We start from the raw sequence: 16,954 nt of genomic DNA, 5'->3' as shown, positions 1-16,954 counted from the left end.
TCAAGTTCTTGGAAGGTACGTACAAAGCGTAATTCTGTTTGGGAGAAAAGAAAATATATAGAAAAGTAAGAAAATAATAAAAAGAAGAAGGTTTTTTTTTTTTTCCTTGTTTGGAAGAGGAGGAAAAAAGAAAGGAAACCCAATAGCCATTTGCAGAGTGATAAGTACAAGTTATTAAATACAAAGAATTGCTGATGCCTATATGGATATTTAAAGGATCGCATTTTGACCTTAGTATCATTAGCAGTAGAAAACCTATTATTCTCCCCCATTTTTTCTCCTCTCTTTCTTTTCATTAGGCGATCATCAAGTGTTTTCACCATAACAATCCTTCTCTTTTTTTTAATTATTTTTTCAATAATTCTCAAATTTATATCTGTATGTCTCTTCATATATATCATTATTGATAAATTTTGAATAAATAAATCTTTATATATGTCATTTTTGTAGATCTTTTTTAATATTTTCTATCATTTAACGTGCTATTATGTGTTTTTATTATTGAAATATTTTGTTTTTTTAAAGAATAGTACTATATGTTGTGCAAATTTTTCCTTCAATACTAAATTTAAGTTTAAAGATTATCCAATGGTATTCATATAAAAAATAAAGAAATTGAATAGTTAAGCATACAACTCAAGTATCGATCAATTTATATTTTCTGTTAATATTATCAGATTTCTTAAAATTTTAATATTATTTTTTGTATGAGTAGTTAATTTCATTTATACAAAAACATAATATGTTTATGTGTACGTTTCTTTTATACTCTTTTTATTAATATATTTTTATTTTTATCAAAATATATATCATTATCAGTTTTTCGGACTTTTTTTCAGTAATTAAAATCATATAACTTATTCGATAAATTTAAGTCTGAGTTTCTATTCCCTTGTCCCTCTATCAGTTTTTTGTTTTTAATTTTTTAATTACAAATATTCATAACCGTACTTACCACATGAAAATAATTTCATGCCTAAGGAAATCCAGAAAAAAATTTATATTCAAATAATTAATTTGTAGGTAATTAAGGACTGAAAAACAAGTTTTACCTTTCCAATTGGAATTAGCAAACGTAATTGCAATCCTACGTACTCATGCACGTATGTCTTGGCCCTTTATGGAAATGCTTTAATTGCCCATTAATGAGATGTGGGAAATAAGGGTTTGCAAATAATTGATTTGATTTTAAATCAAATCGAATGAAAAAGAAAAAAAAAAAAAATTGAACTAACTCAATTTACTCAATTTAATTGGTTATTTCAATTTAAATCAAATTTTGCTTATATTTCTAATGAAAAATATTTACTCTAAATAAAGATAAAATAATTAATAAATCTTATTAGTATTTAAACTATTTTAATTTTAGTTCATTTATGTTTTCCCTCTATTGCTCAGTACTTGTCTTTCTTTAAACTTTTATTTGCCTTCTCTCTCAATATATATAAAATCGTCAAAAGCTAAATGCTTCGGCGGTCTGAGAGTCGCTAAAGTTTCATATTCATATAAACTATAGAAAGAAACATCAAACATAAGTGATGATCTGAGAAAGAGAATAATTAGATAATAAATAAATAAAGTTAATTGATAATTTGTTAATGATGAATTTAGATTTTAAAAGCTCAATAGGAGCTGTAATATATGGGTTACAAAGTGGAGAAAAGAGCAAAGAATCCAACCTTGTTTTTTTCTTTTAAGTTGGAAAGAGGTGCATCAAAAGCTTTCTGCTAAATCATGAGACTCTTGAATGCTTTTGATGCATGTGTTTTAATTTTTTTTTTTTTAATTATTTAGAAAATTTATTTTTTTTCATTTTTTATTGTAAATAATAGGTTGAGTGTTTGGAATAAATCTACTGATCATGGTTTAATATTGACTTGCTTTGTTCTAATTTTATCATTAATAAAGTCATGACTTCTAAAAAAAGAAAGGCAATGTTCCTTAACTTAGAACACAGATGGAAAACATGTCAAGACAGCGGTGTTTCTCGCACAAGGACGATACCCTTCAATCGAATATTTCATAGGCAAGAGAACTAAGGAATCCAATGTTCTTTTCTGGAAGTTATGATATATTATTGTACAACTCTACTATAATAAGAGCCGTATATGTATCAAAATCACAGTGAATGCCTGAGAGAGAGGACGCATAGAGGCTTGACTGTTTTGTATGGGACAATTTGGAGGAATAGCTTCATGATTGATTTGGTTTGCTTATAATCACTTGTTACTTCAAAGATCAAACCCTTTTGACAGTGAAGTCTGACTAATTATCATTTCTCACTAATTATATTTGGAAGAATGAAAAAACGAAAGTAGCATGGATCTTACTTGCAAGCTTCAGATTGGGATGGAGGAGAAGGACCACCACAAATGCAAGGATATTTGGGGTGTGATTTGAGAGTGAGACGTCTACTAGACCAGAGAGAAGGAACTTTCTTGTCGTAACTCTCTCCTTTCTTTCTTTTTTTCTTTTTCTCGGCAGTGAAAGTGAAGTCACTAATAGAATGGATTGGACGACTATTACTTAGACAAATTCATTAACTTCAAATTAAAAGACATGAATTTTTACACTCATTTTCACCATTTTAATAAAATTTATAACACATTTTTTCTTTAATTGGATAAATTTGTCAACAGCAATTAAATTTATCAGTATTAATGCTCATTTTCATGTTATAATTTCGTAAAGAAATTGGGGTTTTTCCTTTTCTTTAAATTGAGGGTTACAAAGCATAGTTTTGAAGAACAGTTAACAACTGTTAAATTATGAAATGATCTTGTCTCCCTCTTTCACAAAGGAAACAAGCACAATTTCAGAGCAAAAAAAATAAAATATAAAAAAGAACTTATCATAAAAACTCCATTTTAAGTGCTATTAAAAAATTATTATTTTAATATTTTTATAACTAATTAATAAATTTTTAATATTCTCCTTTGAAAAATACCAAAGCAGAGCACTTAAGAAAGGGTAAATTGAAAAATACCAAAACAGAGCACTTAAGATAGGGTAAATCCAATCAAATGAGAACAGAGGGGACAATGGAAATGCAATGATTCCTTTTTGCTGCATGTTTAATGACACGTAGCTTATAAAACTTCCATAAGAAATCAGCCATGGTCACGGTGACTTCGAGATCAGGCTCTTCATGGAAAGGAAAAATAATGAGAAATAATAAAATAACACAAATCAAATCAAATCAGATTTAAGAGTATGCACTTTGACATTTTGTTCTACAACACGCATCCACATTATTCCAACTCTGCCTCTTGCCCGACTTGAAAACTGAACATGAATTCAGGAACGGCGGGCTTGACGATAAAGGTATTCTTTAATTCACTTAAAACAAATATAAGGAAATTACCTAGTAGAAAATAATTATTGCAAAAAATAATTAAATAAATCGCTCTAAAATTTGAAAGGCTTGTACATAAAATCTGAAGTAATGCTAAGAACATCTTACACAAACTATTATTATAAATACCACTAGTTTGTAAACCAGGAAGACATGTTTCTAAAAAATCCAATGTATTTACTAAAAACCTGTACAGCCAAAAATTTGGTTAACACTGTCTATGGATGGAGAAAAACTGGCATCAAATACCCAACGCAGTGCGCCAAGATGCCATTATAGAAGCTTAGAACATCACTTGCCATTCTTATGGGTTGCACAACCTCCAATGCCTTGGGTAAATAGCATTTCATCGATTCTGAACATCTGCAAATAATAGATTGAAAGATTCCAGTGGCTCTAAGCAGTTGAACCAAAAAACAAGAATCGTAAACACAATGAAATCAAGAAACTAGGCAAAATCACAACCTAGACTCAATCTAAGATGAATTCAAAGGATTGACAATTAGACAGGAGCAGCACTGTATCTTGTCATCGTTCTTCGCTCAACAATTTTCTAACATGACAATAAACATGAACCTGTGGGATCCATAGCTCATGCCTTTGATCAAGGCACACAGGCAAGAGCGAGCCCAAATTTGAGAACTGAGTCTCATAAACAAGCAGCCCAGGACAACTTATCCACATCAGCCATTTTCTATCTCAGATATAAACAGGCTTCACGTCATTAGGCCCAAAACTTGTGGCACACGCTGGACACTTCCGGTGACGGCTTCCCATAATTCTTTGCACACATGGATTGCAGAACAAGTGGTAGCATTTTGTAATGACAACCTGATCGAAGCAAAAAGAGAAAACAATGGAAGTGTAGCAGAAAGAATAAACGTGACAAAATGTCTAGTCATTCAATTGGTATACAAGTTAAATTATTTATTAATCGTAATTCTCCATGAAAAATGAAATATTATTTTCACCCTTCCAATTTTAAAGAGAATTTAGAAATCTATTAAGTTCTATATCTAATTTTAGAAAATTAGAAAACTTGTTTGCTTGCTCTAGTTTTTTAAGTTTAAGAAAGCATTTCTATTTGCATTAGATGCATTTTCTTAACTTCGTCATGGCAGAAAATTGGAAAACTATTTTCCCTAAGCTTCCATAAGCAAAAGCATGCCCTTCATTTTTGACAGGTAAACATAATACATATCAATGATCAAGATACCTTCCACAATATCTGTAATAAAAAGATTCAATAATATTATAAATGTTTCCCACAACAAACATGTGACACCAGACCCATAAAATAAGCAGGGAACATCTACCTCTTTAGGTCTTTCAAGGCAGATACTGCACTTCACAATTTCCCTGTATTCTTTAAGTTCCTGCTGAAGTTTTTCTACAATTGATGATCCCTCAGTCTGCGCTCGAAGACGTGAAACCTTTCTCCTTGCTACTTCCAATTCCTCTTCTATTCTTCTCTTATCAAACCTAATAAATGAATAATGATTGATCCATGCCTGCATTTGGAACAAATTGAAAAGAAAGGGAAGAAAATATATTTCCTTACCTCTCTCTCTCTAGTTCTATCTGCAGTTCCAAAAGGGCTGCTCGACTTCTTGCAACCTTGGATTGTGAGTCCTCCAGTGACTCTCTTGCTTGATTAGATGATTTTCTCACATCTACCAATCGCTTTTGGGTATTTTCCAATGTACTTGAGTTTTGAAACTTCTCTTCTTTAAGTTTATGAACCTGGTCAAAACAAATTTTTAACTGCAAGACACAGGTATTCATTAGTCAAAATATAAACTCTCCACCTAAGGTGGTTCCACCACAAAAATGTTAATATAAATAAAAAAAAAAAAAAAAAAAAAACCTGATCTTCAATTCTTGCCGCTTTCACATTATAGAAATCAAGAGAAATATTTGCTTGTTGAATCTCCCTTTCCATGGTTCGTTTGTCCATGAGTAGAGAATCCCGCAGCTGTCTTGCCCTCACACCTTCCAAAACAAGCTGAAACAGGCCAGAAAGATGACAAAGTCCAATGGAAGTAAATATATACCACACCAAATAAATGTTTGTTCATGTTAACCCCACAACGAACTCATACTAAACCCTGGAAAAAATATGAGCAAACGGTTGTCTACATGGATGCAAAAAAGGACATGGAACCATGCATTGTATATACAAATACCACATAGACAAAATAGCCCTTCTCACTATTTCACACTAATCATTCTAAACAAAAATTTAATGTGCAACTGAACTTCCACTCTTTCCCAAATTTATCCAAGTCCATTCATTTATTTAAGATGTTAATGTTAAGTATTGTCTATTTCTGATGCGGAGCATTTTGGCATGTTCCAGCAGGGTGTTGTGGATGCCTTTGTGGGCAGATCCTATGGCCGACGCTCAGCAACAAGGAGGGAAAATGTGCTAGCAGATCAGATTGTCGATTAAGTTGATTGCTGTCATGTTTTCAGTTTCAGGGTTCAAGGGAGCTGTTATCAAGGGACCAGTTATCAAGGGACCTGCTCCAGAATCCGCATTTCAAGCCTTAATTCATGTTTTCAGATTTTTAAATTTTAATTTGTTGTTATGATGTAATTTTCGTATCGTTAGGAAGCCTTGTTTCTTGTAATGTTGTAACCTCTCTACAAAAGGGGACTGATTATGAAGAAAGAAAATAAGCAGCATTCATTTCAACTTGCCTTATGAGATTAGAAGGTTCTCTCTAACAAGCCCTCAACTAGTGTTCACAATAAGTTCTTCAAGAAAAAGCAGGAACGTGAACAAAGGCAAGACAGTTTCCTCGGAAGATATCCAAGTACAACAACTTGTGATGAGATCCTATTCGAGGGCACATAACAACTTGGTATTAGAGCCAGTCGTCATGGGTGAACCAACCAATTTGGAAGAGAAGCTAAATACTTTAATGCAACAATCCGAAGCTCAATTCAAAGACTTGGCTCAGAAATTATCTGAGCTCGTTCGAACTATCAAAAGGGGAATGAACCAAGATGGGACTAGTAGCAGCCAGCAGAATTTTGTCAATCAAAACGACGAGCAGGACGGAGGGGCGTACAGTGCCTAGACATACGAAACTTGACTTCCCTTGGTATGATGGTTCCAACGATCCGCCAGGATGGCTCAACAGTTGCAAACAATTCTTGCATAACCAGTGTACTTCGGAGGAGGACAAGGTTAGCCTAGCTGCCTTTCATTTGATGGGAGAGGCTCAACTATGGTTCGCAGGCTTGAACAGGAGGAACCTGCAATATCGTGGTGGGTGTTTAAAGAGTACAACAACTTGTGATTCGGCCCTCCTTTGCAAAGCAATCCATTGGCAGAACTTGGACACAGAATAGTACACGCCCAAGTTGTGTGGTCCACTATCCAGCAATGAAAGATGCCATTTTTTTTTTTTGGGTAAATTGCTTGTCCAAAAGTCCTGATTCACCTGGAACTCTTACTATTTAGGTTGTGTGGTCCACTATCCAAGCTAGATTAATTTATGAAGTTTCCAACTCTATTTAGGATTTAATTACATTTTCCTATTCTATCTAGGATAACTTTTACTCCTATTTTATCTAGGTTTCTTCGAGTACTTTGGTTTATTTTAACTTCCTATTTAGTAGAGATCTTTTCCTATTGTGTTTCAGAGTTTAAGAACTCTATAAATATCCCAGATTTTTACGTATTTGAGTACAGATTTTCAGCAATAAAAATTCTGTTGAGAATTCTCTCAATTTTCACTCGGTGTATAGCCTATGTTTCTTTGTGAGCTTCACGCTACGTCAAGTGGTATCAAAGCGAAGAAATCGCCCCCAATCAAGATGGCTTACCTTGATGAAGGTGGCAATTAAAGTGGTTCTTGCAACGATGATTGTGGAACTAATGCCCTTGACCATAGGGACGAAATATTGCAATGATGGGAGCAACGGATGGATCTCAAATTCAGGTTTATGGAGGGACACCTTGAAGAAATGTAGATCATCTTGATGCTTTGGGAATCAATACAAACAGGGATAAGTACGATGACAGAAGGCCAACAGTAAAGTTAGCTAGTGGTAACCAAATCAACAAAACTTTTTTCGCACATAGCCAATATGTCTACAAGGAAGACACGGAAGAGGAAAATAATTATGAACCAAACAGGTTATATAGACATCCACACAACGAAAGATATAAAAGAGAAGCATATCAACTAATTCTTGAATTTACGAAGGAGATTCAAAGGAATATGACTTGGAACCAATCAAGTACGATAGGCATCAATGGAATAGTGACTATCGGAAAAGAGGCACATATGGATATGATGAGAGGGCTTTTCCAACCATAACTCGAAGCACTATCTTGATTTATAGCCGAGTGCAAGGGCACCCAACCCAAACATCTATTAGTGGAAAGGGTAGAAAGGCAAGAACAACTTGAATCCAAAACTCAACTTGAAGTTGAGGAGACTAATGTCGAATGATAGGAACTAGAAGCTATGGTTGAAGACGAAGAATGGAAGAACGTGTCAAAGGGAACAACAAATATCATGCCATGGAAATTTCAATGGTAGTTGAGAAAAAAAAAATCCATGGAGATAATATTGGAGATTGAAGAAAATCAAATCAAAGAGATAAAGATTGAAGATTTTTCTAACTCGTTAATTTTTATTGCTTCCATTGATTTTATTTGTTCGGATGTTCTTGTGGAAACAAAGATGAATGCAATCAAAGTCTTGCATAATTTTCCATTGGCTACTTCATCCAAGAGGGCTATATGGTGCACATTCCAAATGAAGATTTTCATTCTCTTTCACTTCAAAATTCCAGGAAGGGTTTATTTCAAGTGGGGGAGAATGATACGTGAGCTATGTTGGTTCGTTGCAACTCAAGGACGAGTTTTTTACAAGTGGGCAAGCATGATGCAGGGCATTTTGGTATGTTCCAGCAGGGGCAGCACTTGGACACAGAATACACAGAATAGGGCGTGTACCAGGTCCCTGCCAAATGCCCAGGGTGTGTAGTCCTCTGTCCAGCAGTAAAAGATGCGGTTTTTTTTTTCTTTTTTTTTTTGGTAAATTGCATGTCCAGCAGTCCTTACTAGGTTATTTCGGTTCGGTTAAATATGAATTATATTTAATTTTATATATATTAATTGTTTAATTTCATTGATTAATGGTTATTAGGTTCAAACCAAAGTTAAAATTAAACCAAATAACTTGAAAATCAAGTCTAAATTAAAAAATCAATAAAAAAAATCAAACCGATCGGTTTAAACTGAACCGAACCGAAATAGAGCTGTTCGGTTCGATTCGGTTTTTCACCTATTTCGGTTCGGTTCGGTTTCTAAAATTTACGGTTCGGTTTCTAAAATTTAATTCGGTTCAGTTCGGTTTGAACCGAATGCTCACCCCTAGTCCTTACTCACCTGTGACTTCTTGTTTATCAAGCAACAGCAGCAGAATCCCAACTAGAATTAATTTAGAAAGTTTCCAATTCTATTTAGGATTTAATTATATTTTTCCTATTCTATCTAGGAAGATTTTTACTCCTATTTTATATAGGTTTCCTAAAGTACTTTGGTTCATTTTAACTTCCAATTTAGTAGAGATCTTTTCCTATTGTGTTTAGGAGATCAACAACTCTACAAATACCCCAGATTTTTATGCATTTCAGATACAGATTTTCAGCAATAAAAGTTCTGCAGAGAATTCTCCCAATTTTTACATCACGCTGCATTAATTTCTTAGGTTATAACAATCTAAAATAGTTGATATAATAGCATTAGCTACATATTTGCCAATGAACAACCTACATGCCTCTCCGAGGATTTAATATCATAGATACACCACAACGCACCACTAGCTTTTCAAAGAAAACGAGCCAATCCATATAAAGATACTAATTTCCTCCAATAATAGAGTGCACAACCAATCACTGAACACATTAATGTGTATCATGAATTTTACAAAAATTACTAAAACATATGCAAACTGTAATTTACCATATAAAATCTTTGTTTGAGAGCTTGTGCATGTACTGAAATTCAAATTTTTAAGCCCATGATATATATATATATATAAGGGAAAAAGAAAAATGAATATTAACACCACGCCAGACAACCCACAAATTAAGACCTTAAAGCTACGAGCATTCACACGTATCGGAAACTGAATGTCATTTAACAAATTTTTTTGAAAGAAAGGTTCCGTACAGCCAATCACCTTAATATTATAGTCATCCCTTTCTGTGATTTGCTGCAACAGATGCTGGTTTTGAGTTTGCATGTCATCATATGCTTGTCCAATTATCTGAAGAAAAACCAGATTAATTATTTTCATATAATGCTGTTAAATTAGGAGAGTGTGCAGGGCATATTACATTTTAATTCAATTTTAATATAGGCTTATATAAGTGACTGAGTTGCTTTTACACATCAAAATGACTAGTCAGTTTAATGTTGCAACCCAACCACTTAGATTTACCCTTTCATTTTTGTTTACTCCCAACGTGGGACTTAGATTCCTAATAAATGCTGTGATTGAACAAAAGAAAGACCCATAATTGTGAACTGTAAACTAACCTCTATTTCAGATAAGTAGGCCTCATTTTCCTCATTTTTGGATTTCAGAACATCAGAAAGTCTAGAAATATCCCTGAAATAACAATAAAACAACACTTTTGGATCTCTTATATAAATAAATGTCACAAGATAAAGATCATATGATAGTTCCAACCAGCAAGCCAACAAAATAAAAATAACGCAAGTGCTCATTCAACAACACAGCTTCAGCCTTTTAAGAAATTTATTAACAAACATTGGCATGAACAAGTGCCACTTATTCAATTATCTAGAAAAGAAAAATCATTCGTTTGCTTGTCTAAAAGAATTTTTTTAAAAATGTGGGAAATTTTTTAATTCAGGAGGAGCAGAAATCTTTAAAAGGTTTATCAGAAAAAGTGCACACAGCATGTTTTGAACACATTTAACTGCATACTAGAAAAGAAATTAATATTAATCACATTCAAATGTCACTTAATCTAATCAGAGGACAAGATCAAAATAGAATTCACTTTTCCACAAAAAGTTAAATTTTACCTTTTGGAAGCTTCCAATCTCTGTCTCAGATCAGCAATGTCAGCTTCTGTCGTGGCGAGCCTCTGCTGGGATATGGCCTCAGCTTCATTAGCTGTCTTAACTCGTAATTCTAAATTTTGCTCATCAAGAAAGGATTTCAAACTTTGAACTTGAGCCCATGCCTTGTATTCAAGATCCTTGGCTTCCATGACATCCCTGCAATTTGCAAAATAAACTTCTAAACTGACATACGTTTTCACATCATCAGGCCAACCATAGAAAAAAGGGTTTATCACAAGGCCACTTTTAATTGAAGCTCCAGAGTTCATTTTATTCAATTTTCAGCATAAGACAATTACTAAAGATTCTTCACAAGAAGGCAGATTGAATAGTAACTATCTATACTGAGGTTGGAAATGTCAAAAGTGAAGCAGCTCTAACCTAGAATCAGTGGATTCAAATCTATACATTTCCAGAATCAGTTTCAACTCCAGATCACTTTCCTTCAGATCTTGGACCTGCAACCAAAGAAAAAGTAAATTTATGAACCAAAACTCTGTAAATTATATCCCAAGAAAAATAGATGCAGGACCTGCTATATGAAAGGAAAAGTTCCCTATTAACTTGTCACCTCACAATATTTGTCATTTTAAGAGACTATTTGACATTGTGGTTCTAACCTGCTTTTTGGAAAAGCACCTTGATGATAATGGAAAAAGCAATTTGAAAAAGTTGTTTAATTGTTTTAGAGTTCTTTTGAAAAAAAAAAAGACACTTCAAATTCAACTTAAAACCAATTTTTAATAGCCTCTAAATAACATATTTAAGGTGGTCTTTTCTCACTAGCAGCTCAAACAACAATGCCAAACAGGCCCTAACAAGGCAGTTATCTCAGCAGCTGTCAGCCCAGTAAACTAAAGATACCAATAATCCAATATCTCTTAAAAGATAAGCAATATTCCAACAAAAGAGGAACAGGAAATGTGGTCATCTTTCTCAAAACATAAAGGGATACAGAATTTTGCAGAACACACGCTAGGAAAGAGGTGAGCATCAAAACCCAATTCATTGACCAATGAGAAAATGGGCCCGCCAGTACATATGCAACCTTGCTAAACTAAAAGATACCAATAATCCAATATCTCTTAAAAGATAAGCAATATTCCAACAAAAGAGGAACAGGAAATGTGGTCATCTTTCTCAAAACATAAAGGGATACAGAATTTTGCAGAACACACGCTAGGAAAGTAGAGGCAAGCATCAAAACCCAATTCATTGACCAATGAGAAAATGGGCCCGCCAGTACATATGCAACCTTGCTAAACAGCAATGCAGTTCAGTTCAAATTTGACACCCCATGCTGTTTTTGACAATTATCATGTGAAATCAAAAGAAGCTTGGCAAACAAAAGCAATCCCATAAAATTGAGTATGATAAAATTCAAATAAAGTGGAAGAGTGAAAACATGACATACCACAGATTGCAACTTTTGTATCTCAGCAACTTGGTTTTTGGATCTCGTTGACAAATTTTCACACTCTTTTACCTGCTCCAGAAAACAAAGCTTTTGATCCTTCAAATGAAAACAAGAATGTAAATGCGCACACACACCATAATTTACCCACCTTCCTATCAAGAACAGTAGAAAGAGACTGTACATCAGCCCTCAAAGAATGAATATCAGAAGTAGCCTCTTTGTAAGTACTCAATTGACGTTGCATATTTCCCATTGCTTCAGGAAACGAGGAAACCAAGGCTTTGAATTCAGCAATGATTTCTTTTCTTCCTGAAATAGAGTAATTCCATCAGAATTTAACCTCAAAACTGAAGATAAAAGGCAGAATTATTGCAAATGATCATATGAAAGCATTGACAAATTACTTACCAAGTTCTCCTGATGCCTCTTCCAGCTTAGTCTCAATCACATGTCTCTCATTGATCTGTCTCTGTATCTCTATCCCTAAATCTGCAATTCTAGAATCCACAACTGCAGAAGATCTTCGAAAAAGATCAACTAAATCATTTTTCACGTTCAATTCGTTCTCCCTCAATGACAGGTTATCCCTCTCAACCTGTGATTCCAAGGGACATAAGTATGGTCAGTATCACAACAATATCCAGACAAAGAAAATGACACTTAAGGCCTAAATGAAACTACCGACCAGTTACAACCTGTAGTTTCTCATATAAGGCCTGATACTGGAAAACTTCTGATTTTGACTTTTCTAATTGATCTCTCAACAAACGGTAGGCTTGTGAAGAAGAAATACACTTCACATTCTTCAATGAGTCCTGTAAAGTCAAAATTCCCCTTCTATTTATATTACTGAACAAGCAGGATTGCCTTCTTGAGGCAATTAACACCACATTCACACAAAGAAGTAACAATGATAGTCTTTCAAAAAAAAAAAAACCTGCAAATTTGATAATTGTTGCAATATTGTTATCCTTTCATCATGAAGACCTTTCAATTTCAGTAGTCGAGAAGAAGCTTCATCCTGTGGAGCTCAAATTTATCAACACGTGTACTTTTCCAGGTCAAGCAATCCAGAGAGAAAAATGGAAAGAAGGAAAGGAAAAACTTACTTGAAGCTCTTTGAGAGCTGACTCCATTTCTTGCAGATTCTTTTGTTTATCTCTAGCCCTATCACCAGGAACAGGCTTACTTCCAAGGTTTAGTACAGGGAAAAAAGTCCCTTTTGTTGCATCTCTTTCTGCTTTAAGAGTTGCCATTTTCAAATTACTCTCTTCTAATTCCGAAACAGCACTCTCCAATTCCCCTTTGGGAAAATAGAACATTAAAAAAAAAAAAGAATAACAGTCAAACTTACAGATGCAGAGGAAGAAAAATCAATTAATGGCATAAAATTAAACAATATATAACACTAGTTACATTATTTGATCAGTCAGACATACATATAAGCAAAACAAAATTACTACTTAAATTTCATAACACTCGAGCATTAGTGGAAACAGTTCAAGAGACACTCTCAGCGAATAAAAGATGTGAGAAAAATTGCATCATTATAATGAAAAATGAGGCTTCAAGTTCTTTTTTTTGGAAAGAAATGAAAAGGGCCTTAAAGTTTATAAAAATTAAAAGAAATAGAAAATCAACACATGATCATGCACGTGAAGACCTTTTGTTTATGCATGTCGATAAAAATATGCATCTGCATATTTGTAAATATATATAAACAGGTAAATCCATAAAAACAAAAGGTATGGTATGAGTATCCATGTATCTTACACGAGGTATGTCCATTAATTTGAGTAAGGGTGATAGCTTTGGGCTGTGTCTTGAAATTTAGACTTGCTCAAAACACAATGGAATGATACCTTTTAACCGCTTAAGCTCAGCTTTATTTTTTGCATTAATGTCTCTACAACTCTGCAATTCTCTTGCATGTGATTTGTGCTTGAGATGAAGGTCACTTAGTGCTAATCTCAAGTTTTTAACCTCTGCCACCAACCCACAAGATTCCTTTTGCCTGTCTGCACCTAGCAAAGAAACAGTACACACGGGACTTTCAGAAAAAAAAAATCGAAAGGAGGCAGCAGGCAGCCTGCAAAAGATATCCTCAATGCACCAGCAAACTAAACTCTTACCATCCTCTGAAATCTTACTCAAAACAGTTGCATGCAATCCATCCTTTCGCTGCCAAATGTCATTGATGGCAGCCACTATATTACATAGAATGTTCTTAATTTTTTCAGAAGCATTTTCTTTATGTTCTTCCGTCGAGTTGAGGCAATCATTTGCAGAGGAAGTTTCAGTTGCACCAGTTTCTACAAGTCGGCTAAGAAAAGCTTCCTCAAAAGAAGAAGAAACCCCATCTGACAAGCAATTTGAAACACCCCTATCAGAAAATGCAATATGCTTTAATAACGGTATGCTGAAATCTCCCAGTCAACACATAACTGCCACTTCATGTATATTTATACATGAAAATATGCAATGCTACAAAAGATGGCAAATTTAAACTAAAAACTTCAACATTGAGCTTTCCTGGATATTGCACAGTTTTACAAGAAAGAGTGAATAGGTACTCATAGTTTTTACATGTAAAGGTGAATGGGAACATTTTCCTTTCAAAAAGCATGAACAAGGCAACATGGATAAGGCAAATATGCACATGTCCAAGGCCAAAAACCACTAGGCAGAGACAGTGCAAGATAAAAATTTGAAGAATATATCACATAGCGTGCCAAACAGGGTGTTCTCAGCTCTCCTCGTGCATGCTACATTCCCAACCTAATAACCCATAAGAAGTAGGAGGCAAATCTTGCTTGGCAAATCCCATGCCCTTACAGCAAATGACAGGCTTCTAAATGAATGACAACCTAATATAATATTTTCCAGGTCCAAATGAATTAAGTAGTTCACGATGTGTGTGGTTGTGTTTTGGAAAGAGAGAGAGAGAGGGGGGGCTGTTGTGGGGGAATCTACTCACCCTCAGTAATTGATAAGCGTCCAATGTCTTGCCCAATGCTAGACTCTCTTGTGCAGGTGGAGCATGCTTCCAAGTCAGTAACTAGCTATTGTGAAAACATGAAGCCAATTTCTCAGAAAGTAATATCCAATTCTGTATGCATAAATAAAAAAGATAACAATTTTTTTCTTAAAAGAAGAAAAGGAAAAGAACACAAAATACAGAACAACAAACAAAGAAATTACCAGTTCCCAAGACTTATGGACAGATTTCAATATGGAATTGTTAGGCTGTTGTTTCTCCTTTAATTGTGAGAACTTGTTCACTAAAGCAGAATACTCGACCTTTTGAGCTTCTAACTTCTGTACAAGCTTTTGATTTTGAAATTGGAGAACAGCAGTATCAAGCTACACATCAAAAGATGAAGGCATGAAGCATGAGCTCAATATAAATATTACATCTTAGCAATCTAAAATTCTAAATATCAGATATTACCAGAGCAAGTAGCATTTTCATCATACCAAAATGGGAAAAAGTTTGCAAAGTCATTTGTCACAGTATTCAAATATTGAAAACAGAATTGAGCAGCTACAACCATCATAATCAAGCTATAGAAGAACCACATAAAATAGATAAATATAGACTACATGTTCAATGAATAAGAAGAAATTGGTTTTCTTCCTAATATTGGAAGGGAATAGTTAAAATCAAAAAGAATCATCTACCGACAACATCTCTAAGTCGCAACTAGAATTTAGTTCAGTAGACTTTGGCATGTTAATTTATCTCTTTCTAGTCAACTTACTCACAAGGAAAGAAAACCATGTCAGATCATTGAATGGGATCTTTAATCAGTACAAGTGCAAAGTAAAATCATAGGCAAAGAAGGAAACCACTGCCTAAAAAAATTGTATTAAACTAAAAACTTCAGTATTATCAAACGATCTAACACACAACCAACAGAACCAGAAAACAAAAGAAAAGGCAGAAGGTAATTACTAAACAGATGTCTTGAGTAGTCAACAATTCTAAATTACTTAGAGATTGTATAATTATAACATCAAAACAGATCATAAAAATTATACTGCGACTGCGAGTTCTTCAACTTTTGCTTCTATGGTTGTGTCCTACCATCAATCCCATAAAAAGTTCATCAACAAGATAAGTTCCATCCCACTTCCTGCTTCTGAATTCATTAACAAGGATAGATGTCCAAATTTCAAAAAACAAAGAAATAGCACAAGTTCTGGTCCCCAACAAACAAAGCTAAAAGCACAAGGAAAGTCAATTAATTATTTATAATGAAAACATGCCTAGTTAAGTAGAGGTGCATGAAATATCAGATATTAAGCAAAATCAGATAAAGAGAACCACAAAATTCACAAAATTAACCATAAAAAGAAAACCTAAATAATTTTTTAATTAAAAAAAAAGAGTAAATTTTGCAGAAATTAAAACCGACTGATAACAAAGCTAACACCTTCTTGTCCTCGGAGGATTGTGAGAATGGCTGCTTCTTAGCCATAGCAGCCATGGGTGATATGGAGCTGAAGTGACGCCGTTTTCGATCAGGTTCTCCAGTGCTGCCCATTGAAACCCTAACTCCCCGCCCAACAACAGCTTCACTCACATGAAGGTATACCAAATTTCAACACAATCCAAAAATAAGGGAGTAGATATAAAGACCATTCAGTATAGGACACTCTAGACTATTAATTTCTCGAAACCCTAATTTAAACCCAACATTTTTTTCTCTTTTTACTCTAAAACCCTCATACTCGAAATCCCAATCCAAACCTCTCTGTTTATACATCCATAAATTTGTATCTCTGTCTTGGCTTGATAGCTCGATCCCTCCTCATCTTCTCTCTCTCTCTCTCTCTCTCTCTCTCTCTCTCTCTAAAAGAGCATGCAGTTACCCATCTGTCTCGTTAGAGCAGCAAGAAGAGAAAGAAACGTAATTTGCCCAAGGAGATTGAAATTTCGCGAATGATAGAAGGGCAGTTTTGGTATTACTTGCGAACAAGTTTCTGTCCATATACTTCTTCGAGGAATCTGAGGTTCTGATAAAGTTACCGGTGGGGGAGAGAAGAGAGCAAGAAT

The 16,954-nt window shown here is 34.2% G+C and overlaps 1 protein-coding gene across 4 annotated transcripts; it reads right to left on the bottom strand.

Annotated features, from left to right (window-relative positions):
* Positions 1–3,378: 3,378 nt before the first annotated feature.
* LOC110657767 (E3 ubiquitin-protein ligase BRE1-like 1) lies at positions 3,379–16,801 on the bottom strand. 4 transcript variants are annotated; one of them, XR_009147118.1, is made up of 20 exons: positions 16,332–16,801; positions 15,097–15,258; positions 14,873–14,957; positions 14,028–14,255; positions 13,758–13,919; positions 13,005–13,198; positions 12,833–12,916; positions 12,591–12,710; positions 12,304–12,490; positions 12,044–12,204; positions 11,893–11,964; positions 10,860–10,936; positions 10,440–10,634; positions 9,924–9,996; positions 9,565–9,651; positions 5,223–5,360; positions 4,917–5,098; positions 4,672–4,837; positions 3,821–4,186; positions 3,379–3,718 (listed from the first exon to the last, which is right to left on the bottom strand). XR_009147118.1 is itself a non-coding variant. In XM_058142966.1 (19 exons), the coding sequence occupies exons 1-19, from the start codon at positions 16,440–16,442 to the stop codon at positions 4,055–4,057; spliced, it is 2,631 nt and encodes an 876-aa protein (XP_057998949.1). In that variant the 5' UTR covers positions 16,443–16,800; the 3' UTR covers positions 3,379–4,054. The 4 variants fall into 4 exon arrangements, 2 of the variants coding, with proteins under 2 accessions (XP_057998949.1, XP_057998948.1); XR_009147117.1 differs by having other exon boundaries at positions 4,917–5,119; positions 16,332–16,799; XM_058142966.1 differs by having other exon boundaries at positions 3,379–4,186; positions 4,917–5,119; positions 13,758–13,913; positions 16,332–16,800.
* Between the last annotated feature and the right edge of the window lie 153 nt (positions 16,802–16,954).

Source organism: Hevea brasiliensis, chromosome 2 (assembly GCF_030052815.1).
Source record: "Hevea brasiliensis isolate MT/VB/25A 57/8 chromosome 2, ASM3005281v1, whole genome shotgun sequence".
NCBI classification, from domain to species: Eukaryota; Viridiplantae; Streptophyta; class Magnoliopsida; order Malpighiales; family Euphorbiaceae; genus Hevea; species Hevea brasiliensis.
The sequence above is the reverse complement of the archived record's forward strand: the minus strand, read 5'-3'. Positions and strand labels throughout refer to the sequence as shown.